Source organism: Anomalospiza imberbis, chromosome 16 (assembly GCF_031753505.1).
Source record: "Anomalospiza imberbis isolate Cuckoo-Finch-1a 21T00152 chromosome 16, ASM3175350v1, whole genome shotgun sequence".
In the NCBI taxonomy this organism is placed as follows: Eukaryota; Metazoa; Chordata; class Aves; order Passeriformes; family Viduidae; genus Anomalospiza; species Anomalospiza imberbis.
Window position 1 is genome coordinate 16,569,706 of NC_089696.1, and position 27,501 is coordinate 16,597,206.

A 27,501-nucleotide genomic window follows, 5' to 3' on the forward strand; every position below is an offset into this window, starting at 1 on the left:
TGGAAGTCAAGGATTTAATCTAGCCTGATCTTGGACGTGGTTTAAACTCCTCAAAACAAGAGCACATAACCTGCTGCAAAGGTTTCATTTCAATAAACCTCCCGGTCAACAAGCTCCAGCAGCCTGTTTGCCTTTGCAGTGATGGTCAGCAGAGGTGAAGGTCCTGGCGTTGGTCCCTGCACCCCGTGCTGCTGCAGCAGTCCCCAGCTGCTGCCAGGACACATCCTGGCATCCCTCCATGCCCCTGGGCTGTGCTGCTTCACTCCAGCACCTGGCCGAACCTGTTCATCTGAAATGCAGTGGTCTGAGCCTTCAGCCAGCTCCAGCTGAGCCGCTGGTGGTGGCTGGACCCTCTCCCAGGACTGTGGTGATGAGCAGGTGAGCTTACTGCTGCTGTTCAGGGACCTTGGGACCTCTCTTCTGTCTGCCTTCTATTGCTTGTGGGAAAGCCTTGCTTCATGCTCTCCGTGTACCTTTGCAGGACCCTCACAGCTGTTTATGGGACAAGGACAGCTCCAGCCATGCTGGAGTTCTGCATCTCATCCTTTCAAGTTGTAGTGTTTATTCATAAGAAACTAATTGTCATCTCTGTGCCAGGTTCTGGAATTTCTCCTGCCAAATCCTGCATACACCCCTTTGATACAGAGGCCAAAGCTGTGGAAGTGCCAGCTAAGTCCCAAGTTTTGATGAGAATTTGCAGAAGCTGAGATTGCCTTGAGAGTCTCCAAATCCAAAGAGAACTCATGGGCTGCAAAGTCAATGAACTGCCCCTCCTGAGGGTACCTGGGGCAGGGCAGAGCTGATAACGTGTTTGGTGGCCACAGCTCACAGGAGCGGCTCACAGCCATGGTGGGGCAGAGAGTGGGGCCCCTCCTCACAGCCCATGAGCCTCCTCACAAGCCTCAAGAGGTTCCTTGGCCAGGCTTCAGTGTGGCAGTGGTGCTGCCTTGTTTCCAGGGGAGCTGGGGGGAAGCAGGGGAGGATGCCCTTACCAGCTCTCAGGGATGGCACCCGGGCACAGCAGACCCCAGGCCCCAGTGCAGTCAGGCTGTTTTGGGCAGCAGGAGCAGTGCAGGCAGAGACGGAATGTCTCTGGACAGAAAACCAGGTGACTTGATCAGCAAGCACTTAATTAGTCTCTATGTTAAAGTCTCCATCCATAGCAGCTGTACACAGGAGCTGTGAGGACAGGAAGAATTCTTCAGCAAGAACAAGCAGTGAGACTGTGGGTTCCCAGACCTTCCCTCCAGAGTTGGAAAGCCTTCACACCAGGAGCACAGCCAAGAACTGCTGGCAATGCCAGGCAGCCGAGCACAGCCCTCGCTGCTCCATCCTTGTGCATAAATTACCTCCAGGCTCTGAGCTAAACAAAGAGCCCTGAAATAATTCTGCATTTTAATAAAGTCAGCATTCGTGCCACTGTCGTCCTTACAGAAAGAGAATTTGCATTTCCTTCTGCCAGCTTGCCCCACACAGCCCGCTGGCACTGAGGCTGGTGCACTCGCCTGTGTTCACACCAAGGACGATGTTAGATTTTGTTTCTTAATCACTGTGACACCAGAAACAGGGTAGAGCTGCCCAAAGCCCCAGACTAGAGAGCACACCAGTATCTCCAAAGCCCTCCAATGTTCAAGGGTGTCTGGAAAGCAGCGCTCTCCAAAACACTTGTGCTGGTGGCAGTGCATCTCCGTGTGCCCCCCTAGATCCCTCTGGCAGCAGCCTGTGGGCAGGCTCATGCCCCATGGCTCTGAGAGCCGGGGAGGAAGAGCTGGTGCTTGCACTGGTGGTCTGTATTCCTGTGAAAGCTGGAAGGAAACAAACTGCAGTTTCTCCCTCCCAAAGGGAAGGGATCCCCTGGGCTTAGAGTCTGCCACCAGCTGTGCCTCCAGCAGGCAGCATGCAGTGAGCAGCTGAGCAGCGTCAGAATTCTGTGCAGGTGCTGATGGGTGCTGGGCAGGTGCTTCCCCGGGCAGGCAGAGCAGAGCCACGTCTTCCTTCTCTTTGATGGGCCTGTCACCCCTCTCATTTCCCTTCTCAGCCCCCTGACCTGGACACACAGGCCAGGGGGGCTTGTCTGCCCTGAAGCAGTTGGAGTTGTCTGCCTTTCCAGCTGGAGCTGAGACTGGGGCCAAAGCACCAAGTGTGTCCTGCTGAGGGTGCGGGGCTGCTGCAGCAGAGGGGCTCCTGCCTGCTCCAGGGTTTCCCCTCGTTCTGTGAGGGTCCCCAGCCCACACAGCTCTGTCCCACCAGTGCTGGGTTGCTATGGGCTGAGCAAACCTCTGGCTGCAGCAGTCCCTGTGCATCCCTGCAGGGCCCACTGTGGGTCCCTCTCCCACCTCTTGCCTCCATCCCAGTCCCCTCTGCTGGCGCCTGCGCCAAACCCTGCTGTGGGGGATAGCTGCGATCACAGCTTTCAGCGTGTTCAATTACTGCCAGTTAATGATGATTAATTTACAATTAAGGGTCTCTAAAGGGTACTGTGTCTGTTAAATAAATATTGATCTTTCATTTGTGGCCACAGATATATTGCCCCAGTTATGGGAAGCGCTGCAGCAGCAAAGCCAGGCTCTCCCAGAGAGAGACTCCCTGCAGAACCCAAGCTCACAGGACTCTTGGGAGACTGGGGGCTGCCCAGTGCAGGGGACTGGGCTTGCCTCATCTCAGGAGCCTGGGCTCTCAGGGCTGGACAAGGATCATGATATCTGGGGTGTTTCAGTGCTGACTGGAAGTGCTCAGTCAAGCGCTGTTGGTCCTGTTCCCATTTGCAAAAGGGGTGTGGGAATGGGGATGCTGGAGCTGGTGCTTCCCTATTGCATGGCCCTTAATTGGCCTTGTAAAGTAAACAAATTGTCCAGAGGCTCCAATAGCAGCCTGACAACAAACTCCTCACAGAATATACAATGTGTTTTCCACCCCCATTTCAGCCATGCTCTGGAGTCTCTGGCCAGCATGGCTGTGCCACTGCCCACACATGCATGCCACACTGTGGGCTACCTGACTTCTGTCTGTCTGAGCCCATTCTCCAAGAGGTATTTTTCTAAAAATCCCTTATCAATTACTTTTTAACCATATGGCTCTTGCCCTTTTCCGAGGCATTGACCTCAAATAAACAAAGGCCATTTCAACCATTTGCCAGAGTTATCCAGTCCTGAATGCTGGAGCTCAGCAGGGATTTCTGCAGGAGTGTAACACTCTTCTTTCTCACCTGTGATTCTTTTCCACATGCAGATGAGGTGGAAACACCATCCCACCCCACCTCCAGCCTGTCCCAGGCAGCCCCTGAGTGCGCCCTGCTCCTTCTCCCTAGCACATTCCCAATCATTGTTCCCCCATCTCCCTTCCCCTCTGCAGTGCATTCCTTGGAAGCAGACTCACCAGGAGAACACTCTCTGGCTTTCTCTTTTATTTGAGGCATGTGTTTGGAACAGTGCTTTTGTTCCAAATGAGCACGTTGATTCATTCAGAAGTGCAGTTTCTGTTTTTGAATCAGCAGAGCTGTTTATGCTCATAGTGTCCATAAAACTGTTATTTTAGTCCTGACACTGATGCTTATGAATAAAATTTAGATCTCATTCAGAAGAACATTAGCTGTAGCTATTTGGCTTCTCGTTAAAGCATTAATTTTATTGAGACCACATTGCCAAGCAGCTCCTTCTGCGTCTTGCAGCAACCAAGTACCTTGAAGTGGAGACTTGGGTAGGACCAGATTGCAGTACGTATCCCCCAGACCCTCGTCTCCAACCACTCCATCTGCAGTTGCTGGATGATGGTGGGAACCTCCCAGTTCCCCCAGGTGAGCAGGGCACATGGGAGCAGGGGAACCATTCTCAGGGGAGATGCTGGGGTCTGCCAGAGGCATCAGGAGCTGACACAGTAGTGCTTGCTCGTGCTGGGTGGATGTTGGATATTCTGGTGCCAATTAGCTCTCCTATGTATTTATTGCACCTTTTTGCTCGAAGCAAGCTGTTAAATGTCAGAAACACTTTAGCATTTTAGCAGAAAGATAATTTTTAATAGATTCCACCTACAAAAAGGAGCTGACTGGCAGAATATTAAACTCAGGGAGATTTATTTTTACTCCGTGCCTCCAAACAGCTTGAGATAACCATTTTTGCATGTCTCCTTGCTGATTAATGCTGCTGTCTCTTGCCTGTCCTCCTCTCTTGGTGCTGTGGCAGCTGTGGTCTCTCACATCCCATTAACCTTGTCTGCAGAAGGGATACCTGGCCAAAGCGAAGAATTAGCCCCTGTAATTAGGAATGTAAACATCTCACACTGCCTGCTAACATTCACACATCCTTCCCTCTGCCTGCTACCAGTGCTTGTTAGGGCAGGATACCCCTAGATAGGCTATTCCTATCATCAGCTTCCCACATACCAGCTTTCAATAATTTCTAGTTGAATAAAAGCCCAAATAAAGCCCAAATCAAACCCAAAGTAGTTTTGGTTCTTTGGGGACTAAGGTGGATGTTCTGTCAGTGCTGCTTTTGCTCTCGAAAAGTGCACTGGCAGCTGGTGAGGTTTGCTGGGACTGTGGAGAGGTTTTCTCTTCCTTAGCAGAGCTGATGGATGCCTGGGATTCATGGCTGGCACTGGCCACGCAGTTGTTGTTAGTGATGGTGATGTCTGTACCCGGGCACTGTAGCTGGTGGCACAGCACCAGGCCAGCCCCGAGTGCTTCCACAGCAGCACCGTCTGAGGTGTTGCAGGGATGTCACCTGTCACCTGTGCCTGTGGCCCAGGTTTGATTTTTGGGTGAAGCTGTATCAGTCTGTTCTCAGCATGAGCAGTGACTCCCTAGTGCAGGATGGAGCAATTGAGTCATTGTTCATAATGCAGCAGGTTCTGAAAATTCAGGTGACTTTATTTGTTTCTCGGCGATATAATGAGCTGTTTTGAGTGATGCTAGATTTAATGGCTAAATCAATGTGTGTATTTAGTGTTAGCCTTTATTTTAGCACTAAGTGACATGAGATAAGCAGACTTAGAGAGTGTTAATTGGTTTGTGTTTAGCATTTACACTAATCAGACTGTGCAGTGCTGCCCAGAGCTCTTCAACACTAGTAATTCTGTTTATCCAAACCAGGAATTGTTTACTCTATTGACTGGAGAGGCATCAGGCTGTTTTTTCACTCACTTGGATGTTACACTACATGTGTGAATTAACAGAGAGCCCTGGCTAACCCCGAGTGGTGCTGCACACAGCATGTGGGGAAAGGTGGCTGAGCAAACCCTGCTGAGACAGAGCGCAGCAGGGCCCCTGTGCAGGCAGCAGGAGCAGGAGAGCCCTCGGCACGGCCCTCCTGCCTTCGTGCTCCTGCCCTCGCTGCGAGCAGGGCGGGAGGCAAGAGGAGCCTGCACCCCTGTGCCAGCCCTCTGCCAGGTGGAGCTCCCACCGCCCCATTCCTGCATGGAGCCACTGCCGAGCTCTCGGCAGCAGCATCACAGCACGCTCTTCCCGTGGACCACACGCTGGGGGGCTGTGCCACGGGGCTGTGGGCTGGGATGCTGGGGCTGTGCTGCCCAGAGAGGGGAACTCCTAGCTCTGCCGGACAAGTGTGGATGTGCCAGGACCCTCCTCCGCAGTTGTGGCTGGACTGCCTGGCTGGGCTCACATCCATCCTGTACTGATGGGAGCAGATGTCTGGGCAGGAGCCCACCAGAGCATCCCAGCGACAGCACACTCAGGCCAGCCAGCAACACACAGCACAGCTGCCTTCAAAATGGCTTGAAAATTGCCTCACCGTTGCTCTGTTCCCATCACCTGGCTGGTTTTATTAGAGTTGGTTTTGGATCATTTAATTTTTATCTAAACATTCACTTCCCAGCTGAGCTTTTGGAGAGCTCTGGCTCCCTGGCTGCTGCTGAGCCCCTGGAAATGGAACTGCCTGTAGGATGTGCTGACAGCCCTTGCTGCTGCTGGGACCTGCCTCCTGAGCTATCCCTGGCCCTTCCCTGTGCAGCTCCAGTGCTCACTTTGCTCCTGGGCCCCTGACTCTTGCAGGGCTAGGTGTGATTCACCTGTGAGAACCCACGGTGTACTTCCCCAGTAGGGATACTCTGGGTAAGAGAGGTCGGACATGCCACAGGCTGCTCCTGCTCCAGGCTGCTCTAGGCTGTGCTGGGAGGCACAGCAAGATGAATTCCCTTTTATTTTGCAAAGTGCTGTTTTACTGATTTCTGCCAACCAGCCCCAAACTGGGTTGCGGTGCCCCTCAAGTGCCACCCCTGGGGACAGTGGAGAGAACCCAGAGTCACCATTATCTGGAGCTGCACAGCATCCTGACAGTCCCTGGGATGGACGTTAAATCACTGTGTGAGGGCAAGCAGAGGGATGTCACCGGGGCTCAGAGAGGAAGCTCTGCGGTACCGTTTGCACTGACTGTGTGATCCGAGTCAGAATGAGAATCATAAATCTTGATTATTCTCTGTCTCAGCTGATTTGAACCAAATGCCTTGGACAGGGATATAGTTCACATCTCGCTGAAAACTGCAAAAAAACTGATTAAATGTACAAACTGATATCAATAGCATTCTATCTCTGTTAATGCCCAAACTGTCAGACTTTGGGGAGAGGATCCTATGTGGGCGGGCTCTGTCCCAGCCCAGATCAGCTTCCTGAGGGGTTTCAGAGCTTTCTCCCCACTCTTACTTATTTTGGTACTTCGTTCCTGCAATCCTGGCTGTTATTATGACACTGTCAATTACAGATGGCATCTCTGATTCTGATTGCACTTTGCTTACAATTAAGCATCCTATAGAAAATGGAAATGCTGGGTCATTAACATAGTGTAATAATAAGGTAAACCATTCAATTATGGAGGAAAAACCACTTTGAATAATAAGGATATTGTATGCCTAAAAGACATTCAGATGCCAGTGTATTACCATTCTTGCATACATAATAAATGAACTTAAAACCAAAAATAATCAACAGAAGCAAATAATAAATAGCTGTGCCCTGGCAGCAGCCTGGCTGGCATTGCTCCCTCCAGGGGCAGGGGAGCAGTTCTGGGGTGGGAATGGATGCGTCTTGGATCTGTGTAGTCCTTGGCAGTTGTTTTGGGAGATGCCTTGGCCACTGCAGGACTTGTCTGATGCTGGAACTGACGTGGTTCCCACTTGCATGGGGAGGAGGCAGAGAAGGGGCTGGGGCACTGGTGTGCATTGCTGCCTGCAATAGCGAGGGGAGCACTGGGGCTCTGCCCAGGGCATCTGCTGGGCTCCAGAGGCTGGATGCAAACACTGGTCCTGTTTAGATTAAACAATGGGATATTGTGCAGTTGAGAGGCTAATGCAGTTGGGAAGATCTCGCCACTCAGTGTCTCTGTGGAGGGATTTGGAGCTGGCTTTCCTAGCTCCAGCAACTGCTGAAAGCCTGTGACCTCCTCACCTGCCCCTTCATCTGCTCTGCCCTGCAGCACCGATGGCTTGCATGGATCCATCTCACTGACAGCTAGAAAAGAACAGGAAACTGCAGGTGTGAAGGTGCAGAGGGTCATGCCCCTGGCCACCACCTCTGACCAGCCTGGGGCACTTGTGGCAGCCTTGATGGTGGTTTTGTGTCCAGCCTTTTTATGCTGGTCCCTCTGGCAGGAGGGCAGGAGTCCCTCTCCCATCCCCGGGTGCCAGCGGGGCTGGAGCTCCGCACAGGATGTGAACGATTACTGCTGTTTTCAGCCTATTTGGCAGTATCGCTCCTCCATAACAATTCCCAGCCTTTTAGCTGTTGATGGCTTACCTATTACTCTGGCGCTGCGTTAGGATAACATCCAGATACATCTGAAGAATAGAATTTATTTACTCTTTTCCCTGAAAAGCTTTTAGTATGATACAGCTGCGGTGCTTTCACTTAGGCAGCCATTATTGCCAGGGTGTTTTTCCTGGTAGAATTAAATTTTCCAGAAGATGAAAAAGGACTTCTCCTCAGGATATGCAGCTCCAAACCACTATATTTTAACATTTTATTTCCCTGGCCTTCTTTGGGAAGGGCCCATCCCCTCTTTGGGAAACTGGAGTGATTTGAACCAGCCGGTTGAGTCTGATCAGTGTTAGGTGTGAGCTGCGCGGTGTGCACAGAGCTCTCCCCATGAGTTGCAGCTTTCCCACATCCAACTGGCTGTTCCAGGTACTGCAGCCTGCAATTCCAACAGCATCTGTAACTGACAGTCTTGAAACTTCCACAGGCATCACTTAGCAACCGTCAGGGCTGGGCTGGGTGGGAGCGCTCCTGGTGGGAGCACTCCTGGGTGGGAGCGCTGCTGCACGGGTGTCCCTGTTGGCTTCTGTTGCTCTGCTTGAGGCAGGAGGGACACGGCTGGGGCTGGGGGCTCATCTTGCTGCATGTTGGTGTTGAACTCCCAGACTGGGAATCCCAAGGGAGTGGGAAGGGAGCGTGGGTGATGGCTGCTGCCAACAAGGTGCAATGCATTGCACGTTTCAGAGAGTCTTCTGTCCTGCAGAGATTGCATGCGCATTACCATTTCATGTAGCTCTGCCCCGTAGCTGAGCACTGGTATGGGGCAAGCAAAAAACAGTGGCAAGTGAGTGAACTGGCACCGAGGGGGCTTGAACTCCTGTGTTGAAGGGAAATCTGGACTGGGAGCAGGCTAGCTTGACTTGAACATCCTCAGTGAGGGGAGGCAGGCCTCAGCCCTGCCTGCCCGTGAGTCCTCATTCCAGCACTTTGCTATAACTGTGACTAGTACAGTAATTAAATCCAGTAGACAACACTAAGAGATTCCCGCGAGTAGAATCATGGCGCTTCTGTAGGGAATGGTAGTGAGACTTCGTCAAAATAATTTTGTCAGCAGAGGGGTTAGAAATACACATTTCCAGCCTTTTTCACAGCCTGTTCCATGGCTGACCACTGACCAACAATAAATCTTGCACTAAAATTGGAGAGATTGGGCCAAATTTATCCCTGGTCAAACAATGTCACACGGAATACACATCTCCATCCACAGAGCTGAAGCTCCTTTGCACAGCCAAAGCCAAGGGGTGCTGAGGGCTGTTTGTGACACCTGAGGAGGTGTGTGCTGGCACAGGCGTGCCCAGTGCTCCCAGCCTTGCCAGGAGCTGCCCAGGTGGAGGAGCCAGCATGCCCCTGTACATCCCACAGCTGCTGTGAGGACGGCACTGGGGAAGGGCAGTCCCCATCAGGAAGCACATCAGGCACTTCCCCATCAGGAACCCCACAGCAATAACCTGAGCCTATCCAATTTGTGTGAGAGCTGTGCAGGCAAGGGATTTGGGCACAAGGCAGCAGCCACATCCCAGAGATCCACTTGAGGAAAGAACAGAAGAAAGCAAGATTTAGCATTAGGATCATAATTTCAGATTACATTGTGCAAGTATCAACAGTCTATACTCATGAGAGCCTTGGGGAACACAATGCTGCAGCAGCTCTCCCAGCTAGCCTGATCAGTGAGGGCTGGTTTTAATTGCAGCTGAATGGATCTAACCTTGTGATGTCTGTTCACAAAGCATTGCCAGATTAATAGAGGTTCCATAGATGCTTCTGCTAAAAGACTTTAATGGATCAGCTTAGTACTCTGCTCCATGATTATAGCATTCCTACCCACCTATCATGCCTGAGCCAGATGGTCCCAGTGAAATCAGAGCATATTTATATTTTTGTCTGCTACTCAGCCACCTGCCCACTGATTTTGTTGCATAGTGGTAGGAGGAGAGGAGACTTCCTGAGTGCAATTTGCCCCCCCGCCCCTTTCCCTAGCCCCGGTATCTGCCCCACCTCCTAAAAGACCCCGGAGGGGCCACAGGCTCTCCCGAGCTCGGGGTGCCAAGGAGGCTTGCCCGGCCGTCTGGAGGGCAGCCACACTCCTGGCCAGCAGCTGGCACAGACACAGCTGCTTCCCCGGGTGCTGGGGGTTGTTTCCAGTTCCATTGGTGATGAGAGCCATTAAGAAGGTACAAGTACTAAAGAGATCTTGAGCGATGCCTATAAAACCTTTGAATCCTTGACAGAATCAATAGCAGGTTCTCAGGAGTAACTTCTTATCCAGGCCAACTTAAGCACATGCCAATGAGCCGTTAAAGATTTTGCATTTTGTGGAGACACAGAAGCCCTTTCATTGGAATTGTTGGACTCTAGACTAGGCGATATTGTGAAAAATCACATTAGAAATAGCCTGTGCTCCGAAGGACTTTCCTCAGAGTCTGGCACCGGGGTGGAGGGGAGGGCTGGGCTGCGGAGCTGAGTCCGGGATGTGCAGATTGCTGCGGTGGGCAGCATCTGTCCCCTGCCGGGACAGCAGGCCAGGGGGACTGCCAGGAAGGGAGCAGGGGAGCTGTGCCCCATGAAATGGAGGTCCTGGGGTGGCAGCTGAGGTGCAGCCGAGCTGCCGTGGGGTTCCTGAGCCCTGCCAGCAGCCCAGGAGCAGGAGGCAGGGCAGCCTGTGCAGGTGGATCCACACCGGGGTGCCCGCAGCCCCGCCAGGCGCTGCCCCCTTGCCGCCTCTCGGATACCTCTGCTTTTGACACGGATTCCAATTTGGCATCTCGGTTGCCATGGCAACTCCAAGCTGCCATTCTCTGATCGGCTCAGCTCTCAGTTAGTCAACACTAACATAGCACCTGCGTTGGTATGGCAACCTGGGACCGCGCTCCATCGGCCGCGCTGCGGACGGATGGACGGACGGACGGACAGACGGCTCCAGGCAGCCCTGGACGCACTGGGAGAAGGGCTGGCCCTGCTGAGGGACACTCCCAAGCCCCAGCTGCTTCTTGTTCCCTGGCTGCACTGGGGTCCGGGGCTGCACTCACCCCAGCTGTAGCGTCCTGGGCTCCCACATCCTGCACGGCCTAGGGGGAACCTCAGCAGGGACATGGCACAGAACAAGGACGCGTCCTTGCAATCCCAAACTGCCCCTCACAAGAGTGTTCTGCACGGACACAGAATGGCTTTGGAAACTCTGCGAAGAGGGAAAGCTCCTTATTTTGGAGAGGGAAACCAATGGTACCCCACTAATTTGGGGTTACAAGCCCTGCAAAAGCAAGTCACAGAGAAGGGTGGTTCACCCCCTTCTCCCAGCCACCAGATTCCTAACCATTAAACTCTTCCAGTGAGTCTCCTGGGGATAGTTTGTGTTCCTTTGGCCCTCAGTCTGAACTGGCACCCGCTTTTCTGAAAGGGCTTTATAATTTGCGTTTGGTGTTTTTTAACAGACATATGTGAGCTATATGAATTAGAGCACTGTGAATCTATTAGGCAGCGACAGATGCAAGTTTTGTGTCTCTTATTAGAAGGGATTGGCTTCTGAGGTTTAGTGATGTGCAAAGGATTGGACTTTGGAGAGATTAAAATTATTTTCAGCGTTAAGCACAATATTTCTGAGCTAATGCACTCACTCTTGAATATAGATTCACAGACTGAAAAGATTATAAAACATTAAACCTATGTAAATTCAGCTGTAAATTTATGTTTGAACAAATTCAACAAGAGATTTGACTCGGGGGCTTATAGCAAATGGGTTCTGCTTTTAATGCGTACTGCGGGCTCAGTTGCAATGCCGCTCTCCCCTTGAAAGTCCCACGCCTGCTGAATTACTGGCAGGTCACAGCTGACAGCTCAAGCAATTATACTGGAATGTGTTAATAATAAAATGAAAAAGGATTCATGTTTGTCTTTTCAGAAGACAAAAGCAGCTGTTTGCTCCACCCCAAGGAGCAGCAGAGAGAAGCTCTGTGGGCAGGTGACACTTGCAGCACCTGGCCATTTCCTCTTTCCATGGCAGCTGTGCAAATCCTTGTCCTCCTCTGTGTTTCCCCAAGCCCTGGGAGTTGCTGTGAAGTTTTTTCTCTTGTTGAGAACATGAAAATACAGTTAACAAAAACTCCTTTTGAGTGGGATTGCAGGAAACCTGCAACATGGTGAACAAGCTGCCTACACAGAGATAAATGACAGCTGTGACTGAAGGAATAAACAAGATAATCTGGATTTAAATAAACCACAAGGGGATTTTGGCAACATGCAAATTCACAAATTTATAAAATGTATCCTTTGAAAATAAAGAGCTTGTTTGAAACCAGCAGTTAAGAGCAATTACTACAGCACATTTTTCCAATGAGGGCCTCTGCTCCAAGCCAGGGCAGGCGGGAGCCAGCTGTCCTGCCTGCCGCCCACAGTGCCTGGGGGCCTTCCATGCACAGAGCAGAAACCTGAAAGAGTGAGAGCAGCAAGCCCCTGTGCAGCTCAGGGGTGCTGGGGGTGCACAGAGCAGTCTGCCCCTCCTCAGCCTCTGGGCACAACACTGGGGAGTGAACAGGAAAGGAGAGAAATATCAAAAGCCCAAGCAAGTACTCAATAATACATATTGGATCATCTGCTTGGAGGACGAGGTAATTCCTGGGTCCAAGGCCAGTTTAGTTTTCGCATTGCACAGTGCAGTGATGCTGCACCAACAAGCATCATAAGGAAGCAGAGGGTTTGTTCATGCCTGTGTCAGCAGAGCTCCTGCCAGTGGATTGTTGTCACTGCTTCCCTTTTTCAGGTGAGCAGTGATGAAGAGAGAAGAGGTGCAGGTGGGGAGACACCAGTGGCAGAGCCATGAGTAGACATGTCCCATTCCAGCACTTCACCTCCTGCAGTGCCCTGTGGAGTTGTTTCAGGGGCAGTCACTCCCTGGCCGTGCATCTTCGGCAACCAGACTGGCCTCGAAAGGGACACAAACACTGCAGGGAAAGCCAAAATGTGTTCCAGAGGGAGCACAGCCCTAGCCCCATGCTGTAAACTGCTCTGCATCAGCCGCTGCAGGAGAGCGATGCAGAGCGTTGCTGTGCCTGCACACACAGAGCTGGTTAGAATTCTGCCGGCACACAGGCAATTAGGGCAGAGCACATGGCAGCAGCTCTGTGAAGGTTAACTGCTCTGAGGAGCATTCCTGCCGTGCCAGAGGCTCGGTTGCTCCAGCTTTAACACCCTTGTTATTCCCAGCAGCAGGAGCCGGCCATGCTGTGTGCCGCTCTCTGTTTGGCAGCAGTTATTGCGTGCCGCTGGCTGCACGCAGGGCACCTGACCCTAGGGCTGCAGGCTCCAGCCTCCTTTGCCTGCACAGTGCAGCTGGGCTCCTGCCCCAGTAGGGCAGCATATGGGGAGGGATTCTGAAACACAGCAGAGTTTGGGGTAAAGCCTTTCTGTATGTATGTCCCAGAGCCACAGTCGTTCCGGGCTCTGCAGGGCCAGGGTGTCTTGAGGACAAACTGTGGCTTCCAGCTTTATGCTTAAAACTGTACAGCAAATGCTGAATCTGCTTCTCCTCCTCTTTTCCTTGAGCGTCGCTTCCCCATTTTCTCTCCTCAGGGCCAGCCCATCCATCTATTTGTCTTTATTGTGCATGGAGTTAAACACAGTCCTTAAATGTAGCAACACTTCCAGATTATTAGTTCTGCAATTTCTTGGCTCCCGTTTATTATGGTAACATCATCTGAAGGGGCAGTTGTAATTAACATGTTTGTTCATGCTTCTTTTATAAACTCCCAGTGTGTTTGTTTTATACAAACCAAACCAAATGCCCTGGGGCATCTGGTGCTGCTGTGAGGAAGGGACACCTTTGTGGCTGTTGTCCTTGCTGCAGGTGGGTTGCTCCCCATCCTCCCCTAGCAGCTGATAGCCATGGGCTGTGAGAGTGGGCATGGAGCAGTGCTGCTGGTGGCAGCACCTCCCACTCCTCCACCCCCCACAGTACAGCAGTGGGCACCCAAGGGCTCATCTCTGATCATACTGTGGGTCTTGCTGTGATGTGCATAGCCATAAAAGCAGCTTCCTTCCCACAGGGCTGTTAAATCCGGGTACTGCATTCCCCAGGGAAGCTGGTCTCTAATTCTGCAGCATCTGCAGTCCCCAAGTGCTCCTATCCCTCTTAATTTTTTTCTTAATTTTTTTTTCTTAAAGGAATAAATACCTCAAGGTACGTAATTCTGACTAATCCTTGCTCTCTTCCATGTCACTGCTGCTCAAGTGGCTGATGCAAGGCACGCATGAAGCACCAGAGTGCTCTGGACAGAAGACAGGCTTGCAGGCCCCTTGCCATTGGGAAGGCAGCTCCAGCGGGACCTGATGCCACAGGGATGGGCTTCCCTGGCCACCAGCATGCTGGCCCTGAGACAGGGAGTCCTGCAGCCCTGCGGCTGCATTGCTGGTACTCAGACAGACACTGTTCAACAGGAAAGGTTCTGCAACAGGACAGGGGCAGCCACAGGAATGCCAGCCTCTTCACCCAAAATGCTGAGGACACTGACAGCCCTGTGGCAGCACCAAACCCACCCTCACTCTTGCCTTGGCAGGAGACCCCTCATCGCCCCTGTTCTCAGCAGAACAAGCCTGGTGGGCTGGATGGCACCAGCAGTGAATACACAAATTACAGAAGCATTAAAAGCAGCTGATGCCTTTAGCAGTCAAATACGAGGTGACACTGACAGGCACATGTAGCAGGCTGTTCCTATCATCTGCTTCTGCTCCAGGCTTCAGCTGTGTTATTCCTGAAATGGGTCTTCCTGGGGCCCAGCAGTTTGACGTCAGCATTACTGTGGCTGTCGCTGCCCAAGGTGCTCTCACAGAGCCATTTCAAGCCTATTCACGTTATTTCCTCACCATATGTTTGTACTAAAAATAGTTGCAGTACAAAGGGATAATCCTGCAAGGCCATGGGCATTGCCATCCTCCATGTCTGACACAGGAGATCTGCCCAGTGCCGTGAGTGCTTCCCAGGGGCAGCAACCCCATTCCTGTCCTTGGCACTGGGGCAGGGCTGGGGCTGCCCACAGCCAGGGCCACGGTGTGGCTGGTCCCTGGCTGTGCCACAGCCTCCAGCCCTGGTGACATCTGGCAGCACAACAGGTGTGAACGAGGCTGTGACACTCCTGCAGGGGACATCTTGTGGGTCCCTTCCGATTCAGCTTATTCTGTGATACTGTGATCAATTAAAACCCTCTGGCTGGCTATGATAATCCTTAACTGGTGGCACTGGGACAAGAATTTACCTCTTCATTTTCTTAGACATAACTGCTATCTCACTGCAGTTTCATTTTACAATATGGTAATATGCTATCCAGGAAAATCTTGCTACATGCTAATTTATCCAGTAGGCAAATTCCTTTTGGCTAATAAAAGTGCTTGCACAGGAAGCTCAAAACCCAGCAGCAATTAATTATTGACAGAGCATGTGAATTAGAGATAAAAGAAAAGTCATTCTTTCTCACATACAAGGTAGTAAATAAATTTAATTATTGTACTAGAAGCAAGGGATCTTATTCTGTATTAAGTTTTATTAGCTGAGACATTTAAAAGCATGTCATCGTAACAAAAAGGTCCTGTGTAATCCGAACTGCGCTGCTCCGTACACGGCTCTGGAGTGAATAGGCTTAATTGAGCAAATGGGAGCAGATGGCTTCTGAGCAGGCAGGTATTGTGCAGGTTTAGTGCCAATTAGCTTTGGTCTACACACGCCTATGGCAAATTGTCTGCATCATGTGTCACCAAGGCTGACTTTACATTTTGGGTGCCCACCGTGGCCAGGGGCTGAGCAGAAAAAAAGCCAGAAAGACTTGGGTCTGGGGGTCACACAGGAGTGACAGCATCTCTCCCCCTGCATGTCCCATCAGCACCTGCACAAGGTGCCCACCCCTGCCTGGCTCCTCGCTAACCACCTCCTCTGCTTGTGCACAGGAATGTGATGCCCAAGACGCTGGAGGGACAGATCACCATGGAGAAGACCCCCAGCTACTTTGTGACCAACGAGGCCCCGCGGCGCATCCACAACATGGCCAAGGACACGAAGCTGATCGTGGTGGTGCGCAACCCGGTCACCCGCGCCATCTCGGACTACACACAAACCCTCTCCAAAAAGCCAGAGATCCCCACCTTCGAGGTGCTGGCCTTCAAGAATCGGACTCTGGGGCTGATTGATGCCTCCTGGAGTGCTATCCGCATTGGGATTTATGCCCTGCACTTGGAAAACTGGCTCCAGTACTTCCCTCTCTCCCAGATCCTGTTTGTCAGTGGTGAGAGGCTCATCACTGACCCAGCTGGGGAAATGGCCAAGGTCCAGGACTTCTTAGGCCTCAAGAGGATTGTGACAGAGAAGCATTTTTATTTCAATAAAACAAAGGGGTTTCCCTGCCTGAAGAAGCCAGAAGACAGCAGTGCTCCCCGGTGTTTGGGCAAGTCCAAGGGTCGAACTCACCCCAAAATAGACCCAGATGTCATCCACAGACTGCGGAAGTTTTACAAACCCTTCAATGTCATGTTTTACCAAATGACCGGCCAAGATTTCCAGTGGGAGCAGGAAGAAAGTGATAAGTAGAACCACAAAATCAGGAAAAAAATATTTTTTGTTTTTGGGATGTGAATCATCATTTGAGACCCAAAACTCTCTTGGGGCCAGAGGCTCAGCCCTGTGTGTAACAGGCTCTTGTGTTGTCAGGGCTGCAGCAGAAGTTGCCCCACATGTGCAGTTCTGGAGCTGTAGTGGCCTGTCACCTCGGGCTGCACTCGGGCTCTCCCCAGTGCTGAGCTGGGGATCAGGTGGGAGGAGGAGGAGGAGGCAGGGGGAGCACGGCTCCTCAGGGTGATGGGGCACTTTGTGTCGACATTTCGCTGCTGGTGTCCCCCTTGCAGCCAGGCAGGCAGGTCCAGACCTCCTGCCACGGCAAGCTGGGCGAGAGGGTGGCTCCCAAAACCCAGCACTGGGACAAACCCATCTATTTGATTTCTCCTGCCCTGCACTTTAGTTTTGCCCAAACAGCAGCAGCATCAGATCTGGTAAATTCAGGCCTTGTGCACTCACATGCACACTGGTCTTTGTGTGTGGAAGGAATAAAGCCAGTTATGCTGCAAAGGAACTATGTACAGGAACTTCATTTGCACCAAACGTTTCAATTACTACTTGCACTAAAACTAGAATTTACCAAGTGCCACAGACACCTGGTCTCAGCTCTCCTCTGACTGATGGGTGCAATTCCACTGTTGGAAGAGAGTTGTTCCTTCTTTGGTGAGATCAGGACTGGGGTCCCCCCAGGTCTCCACCCTCCTGGAAGCTGAAAGCACACTCCAGGCTCCCCAGGAGTGAGCCAGGTTTCCACTGCCAGCCAGGCTGCCAAGCACAGTGTGGTGCCACACGTGTCCACACAGCACCTCGTGGCCGGGCTGTGCCATGCCCTGCTCCATGGTTTGGAGCCAGTGTTGTCAGTGGGGACCAAGGGGGTGGCTGCAGGTGGGGGCCTGGGACAGCCCTGGCACGGGGTCTGACAGTCAGGACCCCTGACACTGACACTTGTTTGCACCTTGGAAATGCGATCCCTGCTGCTTGCTGTGGACAGCTGGGGTCGCAGAACAGGGAAGCAGCCTTCATCTTACTTCAGAATTACAAAAGAGCAATTAATTCCCAGGGCAAGCACTGCTCAGCGCACAAAACCCGTGCTTTCTAGTGGAAATGATCAAGTCACCCAAATTTGCAAATGCTGGTAGAAACTATAGGACAAACTTGTATCCCCACCCGATCCCCCAGTGTCATGAGAGCTGTTTGCTGGGCCCAGCAGACAAGAGCAGAGCTTTCACACAATTCCACCTCCACTGCTGCGGGAAACCAGCAGAGGGGGAGCAAAGGTGAAATGCAGAGCTGCTGAAACGGTCCCTCACATGGTGATTTCTCAGGGCACTCAGATACTGCTGGCAGCTCTCTTTGCTCTGATGAGGGCTAAGACTACCTCCAGCTTGGGGTGTAGCCACATGAGAGCCCCCTCGCATTGGGCAGGTCCCCGGCAGAGGTGCAGGAAGGGGTTGCTGCGGGAGGACCAGGACTCCGTTCTGGCTGAGGTGAAAGGACTCCCTACAGCTCCAGCTAACCAGATGAAATCTGGTCGCGTTCCTTGGGTGACAAGCTGACCCTGCTCAGGGTTTCAGGGTCTGTCGTGTGGCTCACTGCGCCATGAAACGAGCAGTGCCTTGGACTGGATGAGAAGAGCTGAAGCCATTTGGACCATTTGCTACGTGGCCCATGCTGAAGGGACACTGCGAGGTCCCTGCTGACATCACGTCAGTTCCCATCAGCCCGGTCAGATTTAAAAACAGCTCCTGACATAGCACAGTTTTCACAAACCCACAAACTTCCAAACTACTACAGGAAAATTGGAAGTATATAATAAGAATAATCTTATGGTGATTCACATGTTATTAAAATATCAGAACAGGTCCTACACGAAACCTGTTGTTGCATAATTTGGTGCAAGATGCTGTGTGGAGGACAAGGAGCTCCAGGCCCAGTGTCTCTCTGAGCAGAGGGATGTCTGGGAGTCTCTGCCTGTCCCTGGAGAGCTGCACCCGCAGCGTGGTGCGGGACTGAGTGCTGGGACTGGCTCTGGCTGCCAGCTGGAGGGGCTCAGCTTGGGGGGATGGAGGCTCCTGGCTGGGGACACGCTGCACCTGCTGGGCCCCTCTGCCTGCCCCCACCACACTCACTCCCATAATTTCTGCCATATATTCAGAGGTTTATTTTTTATACCAGATGCCATCTCCAGCTCGGCAGGAGCTGATGGGTGCCCACTGGGAGAGGAGACCCTGCTCCTCTGCCCTGAGTGCCTGCTCCATGGACACCAACCCGTCAGCATGGTGGGTCAGGACACTCCAGCCCCACGACCCTCTCCCCAGGTGCAGCTGTGGTGCCACCAGCACTGCAGTGCTGGGAGGGAGCAGGGGCATGCCAGTCACCCTGGGCTGGGGGCAGGGGACTGGGGTGGGCTGGGGCGTGCTATTATTTTGTTTTGTTCTTTGGAAATGTGCCCCATGTATGCCCCACTGCAGCTGGGGCTGGATGGGGGGATTATTTTCTATCTGGCCAGAGAGAGGCCTGCCAAATGAGAGTCAGGTTAATAACACTTTTTTTAGAAAAAACTATTCAAATGTCAGCATTAGAATACACAGGAAATTGAATTTTGTATTTGGTTTCAATTAGCAAAGCATAAATTATATTTAATTTTATACACAGACTGAGTGATTCATTGTTCTGGAAAAGCTGGTACTTTCTGGTTCAGAGACTGGAAATGGAGAGTGGGTCTGTTCTGAATCTTACTTGCTGTGCTGTCACTGCCTCCCCAGTGCGTCTCTGTCCGTCAGCGTTTCTGTACCTGAACGATGTGACTGTCCTGAACTGAACCCTGGAACCCCCAGCACTAAACAATAAATCATTGTAGCAGCTGCATTTCTTGGCTCCATTTCTCTTGCCCCCCCCCACCAGCAGCACCAACACCCCATGAGCAGGAGCCACAACAGGACAGCACTGGCCGTGACCTGCCAGCCCAGCTGGCTGCTGTGACTGGCCCACAGGCCATGGCCCACAGCCAAAAGGGCTGGGCAAGGCACAGGCTCAGAATGAAAACCAGGACCTGGGCCAGCCTGCAAGTCCTGGTGTGGGAGAGAGAATTCCCCACTGACCTCTCAGTTTGGGGTGCACCTCCCAAGGCCTCAAAGAACAAATCCCGGAGCAACACCTGGAAGATTTCACTGGCTGCTGATTAAGGATAAATCAGTGAAACAAAAGAGAGGGATGAGAGAGGGCTGGCTGCCAGGGTAAGAAATTTGGAGGAAAATTTTTTAATCTTATTTTGTGTGCACAATTTCCTGCTTGTTTGAAAAAAGGTTATTTCACAGCATGATCCTATTGTGTCATCTGATAAAAACCACAGAAAAACTTTTATCGACAAAATTAGGAAGTAGTGAACTATAAAATTGCTAATTATTTTCTAGTAAATTTACTTTTAAATAACTTTAGACACCAATTACAGGCACCATTAAGCACCATTAACACTGGGTATATTTACCAAACAAGGATGGAATACTTATTCAAATCAAGATCATTTTGGTGTAGATTCTGCTGTTTGGAAAGCAGCCCCCTATCACCAGATATTTAAAAAGCCATCAGAAGATCAGTTACACCTCAGGTTCCTAATCTTTGAGTGTTGGTGTGATGCAATTCAACCCTTGAAGGAAACACCTGTGAATAGGAGCTAATGTCCTGAGGAGCTGCCCCGGTGCCGCGGTGGAGCACCGGGCCGGTGTCCCCCTCTCCCGCGAATCCTGGGAAGCCCCTCTCACATCCAGCGGATCCAGCTGGCTCTTGAAACGCCTCCATCCCTGCTCCGAGCAGGGTTAACCCTCTTGGCACGCCTGGTCCCAGACCGGTGAGCCCCGTGTGTTCCTGTGCTGCAGCGGTGCCTCCCGCTGCGGCGTGGGCTGCGGTCCCCAGCTCTGAGCTCGCCCCGGCTCTGGGCTCGCCCCAGCTCTGGGTTCGCCCCGGCTCTGGGGTCGCCCCAGCTCTGGGCTCGCCCCGGCTCTGGGGTCGCCCCAGCTCTGGGCTCGCCCCGGCTCTGGGCTCGCCCCGGCTCTGGGTTCGCCCCAGCTCTGGGGTCGCCCCAGCTCTGGGGTCGCCCCAGCTCTGGGGTCGCCCCGGCTCTGGGTTCGCCCCGGCTCTGGGGTCGCCCCGGCTCTGGGTTCGCCCCGGCTCTGGGTTCGCCCCAGCTCTGGGTTCGCCCCAGTTCTGGGGCCTTCCCGGCTCTGGGCTCGCCACCGCTCTCCGAAACGCCGCAGCCCGGGCCCTCGGCGGCTGCCCGGCCGCACCGCCGCTCCCCGTGCCGGACGCTGCCCGGGATGAGCAACGGCGCTCGCCTCCTAATTGGAGGTTGCCAAGCGGCTGTCAGAGAGCTGGCTGCAAAGCTGCTACCTGCTCCCACTTTCCTGCTGTCATCTTTGACATCCTCATTATTTATTAACTGCCCTGTACCCAACAGGCTGCCACTGGTGCAGAGATGCTCAGATTATGCAGGTTCGATATGCTGCCTGCCTCCAAGGTCACGTCCTCCAGGATGTCTTGCAAACCAGATTGAAGAGGTACCAGCAAAGATGCAACATGTTCTGTATTGCTGATGCCAGATTTCAAACAGAGCCCTTTGAATAAGGATGACTTACTAGATAGCATCATAGAATCATGGAATTGTTTAGGTTGGAAAAGGTCTCTAAGACCATTAAGTCTAACCATTCCCCCGGCACTGCAGAGACCACTGCTAAGCAATATTCCCAAGTGCCACATCTACATGGCTTTTAAATCCCGCCAGGGACAGTGATTTCATCACTTTGCTGGGCAGCTTGTGCCAGGGCTGGACAGCCCTTTCCATGGATAATTTTTTTCCTAATATCCAATCTAAACTGAACCTGATCCCTTAGTTGTCTTGCACATGTTGTGTGATGGCACTCAAGGCAATCTGTCCTTAAGCTTCCTCAGGCCACCAAGGTCAGACTGACAGGTCTGTAGTTCCCTGGAGGAATTCTGTGCCTTCAAGACTCCCAAAGAAATCTGTCAGCCAGGCTCCTCAACAGCCCAGCCTGCCCTCTGGCCATGCAAGGAGGCAGTTCTCCTGGCCCCTCCTTACTCCTCCAGGAACACAAATACTATCATTTTGGGTTTTCTGTGCCCAAGATGGGCTCTGATCAGATGGTGATATCAGGCCCTGCTGCTCGCTGCTGTCCCCATTCCTGCATGGAGCTCGGAGCATTCTCTGCACCAGCACCAGCAAACACAGGGCCCAGAATGTCAGGTGAGAGCTCCTCCACCAGCTTTCATATGTGGGACCCTGGCTTTGTCTTTACAGCCGAGCCCAGGGGCTTGGCAGGGTTATTCAGCTGGGCGGTGCAGTGACCTGTTGCAGCTTGGTCAGCAGGAATCACCCTGACCTTGGCCACTGCCTCCCTGGCACTGTGCCAGTGCTCGTGACCCTGCACCCTGCAGTGCCGTAGCATTGGCACCCTGGGCCAACAGACTGTGACATCCTAGGCAGAAACGGCTAAACAATCTTACATCCCAGATTTCCTGGGGCCCTGTGCTTGGGGTTTAGTGGTTTTGCTAACCTCAGAAACTCTCCCTCTATGAGTCACTTGCTGGGAAAAATTTATGATTAGAAAATTTTTGGTGCCTTTTAAGATGCTCTTCTAACTTCCTGTACAGGAAGAAATACTTGAGGGTCACTTCACAATTACTTTATGCCACTAACAGGGATGTTTTGAAGTTTTAGCTGCAATATAAGGACTAATACCAAATCTCAGCACTTGCCCATAAGTACTTTGTGCAAGGACAGAGGCTGACAGATGTACTACAGATTAACAGATTTCTGCTCTCACCTCCTCTGGGGCCCAGAGGGAGGGTCACTGTGTGCACAGTCTTCAAGGAAATGGGAATGGAGGGAACTGGATTTGTTGCAGCACCTCATTTGTGACTGAAGTCATTATGTGCAGAGAGACGTATGGGTAGCTGAAAGACAGAATTAATATAGTAAGTAATCCTCTCCCTTTAGCATATCTTTCTGCATGAAATAATGGCTTAATGTCTAACTTTTCTAGGCACATGCTTTTCCTCATAACAAACACTTATACGAGATGCAGCTATTTATGTTTCAAGGCAAAAAGTGTGGAGTGTAATGGACTCTACTCTGACTATCTGCCCATGAAGAAATTTCTTCTATCATGGGAAATGAGAAAAAACATTTTATTTGGAGGCAATTTCTTTCTTTTTAAGCCATTCTTATCTTTCTGCCTTGTTCTGTGTTGGAAAGGGTATTTGCTGGCTCGGAGTCGCCTCCCCTCATCCCCAGCAGGGATGCCCTCGCTGCTCCTGAGCACTCCTCACAGCAGGCACACGGCCTCGGGGGTTTTCCTGATGCCTCCAAGGCAGCGGCACTGGTCTCACGGCTGCGGTGCCTGGCCACGGCTGCCCTGGCTGCTCGGACCTCAGTGAGGAGCTCCCGGCTCCAGGGCTACTTTTACCTCCCACAGGCTAAATCCAGAGCAGTGTGGGACAGACTGCCCCACACTGGAGCAGTGTGGGAGCAGGGAGGCTTTCCCTGGCAGTGAGGTTTTCCCTGGCACTGACACCGCTTAGCGCACTCATCCAGATGATGCAGGAGATGTCTGTGTAAAGAAGGCAAACGGTACATCTGGCAATTTTCCACCCAACTGACAGTGATAAACAGGTATAAATATACCCCATTAATAGTGTAAGCATCCTTCAAAGCTTTTGTGGAGAGGCTGTGGGGCCAGCATGTGGCAAGGGCTGGTGCTGCAGCTGGGGACCTGAGCAGCAGGTACAGAAGAGCCACCAGGTACAGCAGAGCCACCAGGCCTGAAGGCCCTCACTAGCAGAGGCAAAACAAAGGCTGGCAGTGGCAAAGGCAGACACTTCCCAGGAACAGAAGAACCTGGGAAGCCATGAGTGCACCTCACAGCACTGCCAGGGCAGCGGCATCATCTTGTTGGGTGCCAGCTGAGCCATGCTTTCCCAGCCACTGTGGTCACTGCCAGCTCAGCCCTGGCAGGTCAACAGGTGCTCAGGTGTCCCACCCCAGGGACTGACATCTATCCCTCTCCCAGGCGACTCTCTGTAGCACCCAGCAGTGCTGAGCAGGTAGAGCTGGCTGGGTTTCAGCCCTAGCTCAACAAGGGAAAGCTAATGGCAGGGTTTTGCCTTGATCTAAGAAAGCTACTGCGGGATAAATTGCAGTTAATGAAAAGAGTGAGGAATAGGGAGTCATGGGGGTGACCTCACTCACCTCTTGAAGGATTTTTTTCTGAGAGAATAAACAACTGAGAGCAAGTCCTTTGTCAAATTCAGCTTTTTCCAGGGAATCTTTGCTTTCACATGACATGTGAAGCTGGAGATCTGGATGCTGTGCCTGCATCAGAAACCTCTCCCTGTCCAGTGCTGTGGCAGAGGATGGAGAAGTGCTTCATTTCCTCAGTGCTCCAAACTTACCTGTGAAGAACTGTCTCATCACAGTTAATTCATGCCAATTTAATCTAATTTCTCAACAGTGTGTCTGTCTGCTCCCCCTGTCCCATGTTTTGGAGGCACGGTGGGTGCTGCTGGAGCAGCAAGACTCCAGACCCGGCCGATGATAGGAACCGCTCACAGCAGATGGTCTCCTTGGAGCAGGGCAAGTGATTTACGGTGCTTTGCCCAACTGCTGATGGTTTTGACTGCCCTGTGGGCTGGCCTGTTTGTCCAGCAGGTATTTACTGCCTAGCAAAGGTTTGCTGCTAAGAAGTTTGCTTTGTCTTAAAAGACCACTGCATCCCCCGAGACAATTGTGCCATTTCTTAGTCCTAAGCACTGGCATCAGCACGGCCCTGCCTGACATGAGACCAGGCTGCTCAGACACTCCAGGAGTGACCGTGCAAAGAGGCTGCAATTGGAGCATTTTCCAGTTCACACAATCTGCCAGAGTTCACAGCAGAGGAGAGTCCTGCCGAGAGGGGTTTCACAGCTCCAGGAAAACTGCAGTTCCCAAGCTGGAGAGCAGGCACAGCAGCAAGCACTTGGCTCATCCATTTGGTTCAGGGCCATCTCTGCATCTCTGTAATATAGAAAAACAGTTTAACTAATATTTTTTCTAGCAAGATTTGATAATAAAATCATAAGTCTGGTGTTTTCCTTCCAGATACGACAACTTATGTGGAAAAGTTGATTTGTAAGATTTCCAGTATAAGAATTACTCTCAGGAAGGAAAAACCAAACAAACCCAAGGCAGTGCTCCCAGAGACATATACTAGAAATCTTATAATGCCCCTGAGAACTGTGAGTTTTAACCCCATTCTGCTATGGAAAATGTCTTTCCATGTAACTCAGAGGGAATGGCATGTGCCACTGGCTCGTCTGTTTTGCTCTCTTTGCAGCAGCAGAACTCTCAGACCAGCCAGTCATCTTTTGGTCCTGTCAAAACTGCAACATCCAGTTATTATTTTAAGCACAGAAAAAAGCCCACAGCAGTGTGAGCTGCAGCCCTGACCATGCACACAGGCATTCCTGAGGGGGCTGCACACACACCAGCACTCTGCAACAGACAGGCAACCATGGTGCCCCAAGCCCTGCGGCACAGGAGACTCTTCCTTCTGCAGCAGGGAGTGAACAAGCTGAGCTGCACCTTTCTGTGGGAGGTTACCGGTGGAGACAGATCAGTGGCACTGGTCATTTGGCTGCTGGCCCAGTGGGGTGCAGCCTGATTGGAGATGGTGCTCATGGCCTGATAGCCTGGTCAGGCCAGGCTGGGGGCCATTTACACCGTGGGCTACAAATAAAGTGCTGTTGCCACCTTTCACCATCACCAGGTACACACCAGCTGCTGGAGCCTTCCCCCTGCCACCAGGGAATGCCACCAGAGTATCTGGCTCTCTCCACGGGCACAGCTGCTGGGACTCAGTCCACACAGCACCTACAGCTTCTCTGCTATTCACCATCTTGTTTTATGTTTAATGAGTTCATGTAACTTTTTGTTAAGCAGCGAGGAAATGTTTTCCAGGGAAGCCACTTCCAGCACATCCTCTGTGTGTAGGTTGGATGTTATGGAACAGTGGCTCTGTTGAATTCATTAGCATACAGCACTTCACTTACTCACCTAATCTACATATTTTTCTCCAAGGGTGAGGAAAACCTCCAGGTGCTGGTAAGAAGCTCAGGTGCCTGGGGCTCCGGCCCCAAGGCAGGTGGGCGTGGACAGATGTGGGGCAGAGTGCTGTGGCTGCCCCATGCCATGGGTCTGACAGTGGCCGAGGGGCTCTGACTGACCGTGTTCTCCAGCCAAAGCACAGTAAATAGGGCTTGCATGAGGCAGTGCTACCTCCTGCCAAAACTCTCACCTTCACCTCCTGCCTCTGCCCAGGGCTCATGCTTCCCCATCAAGGGGACCATGCCAGCAGTGTCCCACCGCCCTGGCCCCCGAGAGGAGGATGAGCAGAGCTGCCTCACAGCTCCCTCCTGGGCTGTGCTCACAGAAAGACACACACATGCTTCTGGACCCAGGCATTTTTTCATCTTGGCACAGAATTCTTCTAGAGATGATTATTTGAAAGATGAGTCACCAAATACAATAGCAAAGACACATCCTTGACTTACTGGCAGAGAAGGGATGTGACCAGCATTAAGTCTCCATGCAACGTCTCCATCACACAGTGTCTGGCGTTTATTCTAAATAGCTCTCAGTCTTGAGCAGAATTGTTTTTTCACATCAGAAATCCAGCTACTTTTTCATAAGAAATGTTCCTTAATGAAAGGAAAACCAGACAGTGTTCATGGATGTAAAAATCATTAAAGCACAGCTATGTGCTCTCTGCAGCTGCTGCCTGTTACAGCCTGTTTGTAGAACACAGGCATACATGGAGATGCACATCAGTATCCCTGCACTGGGGGTAGCAAGGCTGTGTCCCTCAAATGGGGCATAACCAAAAGGACACCTTCGTACACGGAGTCACACGGAAAAGCCAAGGGGAAATTGGTTCCAGTTCCTCCCAGGGTGAGTCTGTCTGGACACAAGAGGAAAATTTTTCACAATGAGGACACAGACACAGAAAAATGTCCCCAGGGAAGCAGCCCCTGCTCAACCCCTCCCGTGCGGGAGCGGCAGGCAGAGCCGCAGCAGAAGCCCCTTCCCTTGGCCAGGAGGGAGCAGGGGCTGGGTTTCACTGCCCCTCTCCTGAGCAGGGGCTGCTGTCTGGTAGCCTCCTTCAACTCAGCAGAGTGTCCTGACCTTGATGATGTTGGTTTAACTAGGATATGAAATGCAAATATAGCCTAAGCTCAGTAATTCTGGCACCCAGCAGAGAGCCTGAAGGGTGGAACGCTTCCCAGAAGGGTCAGCAAGAGCAGAAAAAATTATATAGAGCAAATAAACAGAATAAAAGGCTTCTCACTTATCCTGGTGCAGAGGGCTGCAGCTCCAGGGGACCGCAGGGGATTGTGCTGCTCTGAGGCTTATCCTCAGGGACAAACTGCTGATTGGGAGACAGAGGAAAGGCGAAGGGCAAGGAGTCAATTTGTTTTAAAAAACTGCAAGCCAGGAGGAAGTCACCCCCACTTCTGCTTCTTGGCCGATTCTCTGTCACCCATCACCTCGCCCCACAGCCAAGGCAGTCCCCCCAGGGATTTCCCAGGATCTGAGGCCAGACCTTTGGAGAGGGGATAATGTGTGACCAGCCTGGGGAAGGGAGGGCAGCCCTATCAAACCTACCTCCCCCTGCTTAGAGGAGCTGCCACCACCAGCCTTGTGGGGACCTGAATATACCCCAAGCTACTGCTACCGGACACAAAAAACCTTTAGAATTGTACAGATTAAAATACCTATTTTCAAATGGAGGTGGGGCTTGCATGTTGCCAGTAATCTTCAGCAAAACCATTCAGAATGCTGATCCTGACTCTACATCGGCCAAGAAGAGCAGCTCACACACTGTAAGGTGTAAGGGCCACAGCCCGGGGTGTTTTGGCCCCATAGCCCTGGGGGGACACAGTGCTGCCAGCTCTGACACGGAGCAGAGACAGAGCAGACAGCAGCCCTTTCAGCTGGCTGTGTTGGACACACATCCCAGGTGTGCAGCTCTGAGCAACCCATGAGCAGCAGACCCAGGGACGCACACCTGAGACATCCTCGCTTCCAGCCGGCCCCTGGCACTCCCTG

The 27,501-nt window shown here is 52.0% G+C and overlaps 1 protein-coding gene and 1 long non-coding RNA gene across 2 annotated transcripts in view; one reads left to right on the top strand and one right to left on the bottom strand.

The window, feature by feature from the left end:
- HS3ST4 (heparan sulfate-glucosamine 3-sulfotransferase 4) overlaps nt 1-19,210 on the top strand; it is a 55,251-nt gene extending 36,041 nt beyond the window's left edge. The window contains exon 2 of the mRNA XM_068207415.1: nt 15,686-19,210. Coding sequence (XP_068063516.1) covers nt 15,686-16,322 — 637 coding nt within the window. The 3' untranslated portion in view covers nt 16,323-19,210. The remainder of the gene's footprint in view (nt 1-15,685) is intronic.
- On the bottom strand, nt 7,935-9,769 carry LOC137483929 (uncharacterized). Its single transcript, XR_011004678.1, has 2 exons — nt 9,208-9,769; nt 7,935-8,138 (listed from the first exon to the last, which is right to left on the bottom strand). It is a non-coding gene; the product is annotated as an uncharacterized lncRNA (long non-coding RNA).
- Nucleotides 19,211-27,501: the final 8,291 nt, after the last annotated feature.